This window comes from Temnothorax curvispinosus, unplaced genomic scaffold (genome assembly GCF_003070985.1).
Source record: "Temnothorax curvispinosus isolate PA1 unplaced genomic scaffold, ASM307098v1 QBEX01010958.1, whole genome shotgun sequence".
NCBI classification, from domain to species: domain Eukaryota; kingdom Metazoa; phylum Arthropoda; class Insecta; order Hymenoptera; family Formicidae; genus Temnothorax; species Temnothorax curvispinosus.
The window spans coordinates 10,324-12,305 of NW_020220738.1; the positions used below are offsets into that span (position 1 = coordinate 10,324).

The 1,982-nt window shown below is 31.0% G+C and overlaps 1 protein-coding gene across 1 annotated transcript; it reads right to left on the minus strand.

Annotated features, from left to right (window-relative positions):
* Positions 1 to 1,331: 1,331 nt before the first annotated feature.
* LOC112460992 (ADP-ribosylation factor-like protein 4C) lies at positions 1,332 to 1,751 on the minus strand. The gene is made up of 2 exons (XM_025025993.1): positions 1,527 to 1,751; positions 1,332 to 1,387 (listed from the first exon to the last, which is right to left on the minus strand). Exons 1-2 carry the CDS (start codon positions 1,711 to 1,713, stop codon positions 1,332 to 1,334), a joined length of 243 nt encoding a protein of 80 aa, XP_024881761.1. The 5' UTR covers positions 1,714 to 1,751.
* Positions 1,752 to 1,982: the final 231 nt, after the last annotated feature.

The following is a 1,982-nucleotide window of genomic DNA, read 5'->3' on the forward strand; positions in this document are numbered from 1 at the left end:
TATCTGAAAATAATATTTTTTATGAATATTTATTTCAAAATCATTCCGCAGATGGAATTACATAGAAAAAATAGAAAAAGCCTTCGAAGTAACACCTTGTAGATCTAAATTGTTAATAATAAAGGTTGATTATTTTTTTATAATATCTTTTATTTAGTAGATAAATAAAGAAACGCTCGTATGTCAAAATAAATAGGAATATAGGCCAACAATCGAGCAAACACGTAGATGTCAATTTAAAGTAAGTTTAATAAACATACTTATATACAACGGAACGTTTCAACCGCACAGGGTCTTCTTCAGCCGTTTTAAATTAAAAATTACATAGAGTCGCGCAAAGTGAAAATTAACATGTTAAAAAGTAATACAGTAAAAAATAAATAAATTAATACAGTAGAAAATAAATAAATTAAAAAGTAGCCATTTCTTGATAGTAAATGACAAAGCCGTCTGGAGTCACATCTCACATGAGAGCATTCAAATTAAACCTTGTATATGAATAATAAAATTGTATATAAATAAGTATCTGTGAGTCTATTGTAAAATGTAAAATTATATATATGTGAATGTCTATAGTCATTTCGCAAGTATGCAGTCAACTTTTATTTAGTATTAAACAATAAATACCGCGTCAAGGTAACAGTAATAAGAGGGGTTTTTTGTGATTTTATGCGTTTTTAATTTTTACTTGTCAAAAATTGTTCTGCTTCAAAAGTCAATTCTTGAACCTTTTTTGATTCTATCTCTCTCAATGAACTGAAATCAATGAATGTGAACAACATTTATCGTCAAGTCAGTCGTTTAGCTTGCACGCGCCGTCAAAGTTCGAGACTCGGATCCCGAAAACCCTTGATGTCATCGTTTTTTTTATGTTGCGTCGGTGATTTTTTTCTGTCATTTAAAATAAAATTAAAAATTCCAAAAAAATCACACATCATCTGAGAACTACACAGAATACTTTTCAGGGTGTAACCGATTTTTTAGACCTTTTTTCTTTAGTTTGTAGCTATGTAAGCAAAAAATTTTGATTTTTTGGAATAGTCTTAGTTTTTCACTGTTTTCAGGCTTTAGAATAGGTATACAGCATTCTAAAAGTGCCGGATGTCCTTTTCATTTCTCGGCTAATTTAAAATCGATTTTTATTCTTATCGAAAATGTTCGAGAGAAACCATCGTTTATTGTAACTTTCTCATTTCCATATATATCTCTTTAACTAACAATAAAAGACTCGTATATATTAAAATGTTATTGAAGTCAATTCTATCTGGAATTAAAACTGAAGCGAATAATTGCTATCTGCTTGGCTCCTCGAAATTTAATTTGCGAAAAGCTCATTCTCTTCGATCGCGTGTAACTCGAGAAACATCTCGATACCACGACAATTCCGCTGAAAAGAAAATCAAAGATCATCTAGATTAGTCATCAAAGAGACTGCCATTAAAAGGGCAAAGACTCGGTAGTTTCGGAGTACATAGCGTATTAGAGACACAGACGGTTGAAAGGGTGGAAAATTATGGGAGACGTACCTTTAGCTTTCCCGATGCCGCCGCAAATTCTCTCGCAATTGAAGCCAATGGTCGGCACGGTGTTGATATACTGATCAAATATGAGTCTGTACAGGGCGATCGTCTTCCCGGCATTGTCGAAACCAAGCATCGCCACATGGAGCAGAGTTCCCGTGCACAGTAAAAAATAAAATGTTAATCGTAACATTTTTCAAATGTCCCAGAAAGTCCACTCTAAATTTTGAGTTAAAATAACTCATTCATCGTGTGTTACTTGTTGATAAATTAGAAATGTTAATTTATTGACACTATATTTTACATTTATATTTGTTCTTTTAACTTTAAGTATAATGTAAAAATAACTTGTAAAAAATGTCGATATATAAACATATTTGAAAAAACGATAGTTATTTCAACTTAAGAGAAATGTTGTTTTGAACATTTGATTGTAGTAAATTTGATTATTTTGTATGTCAA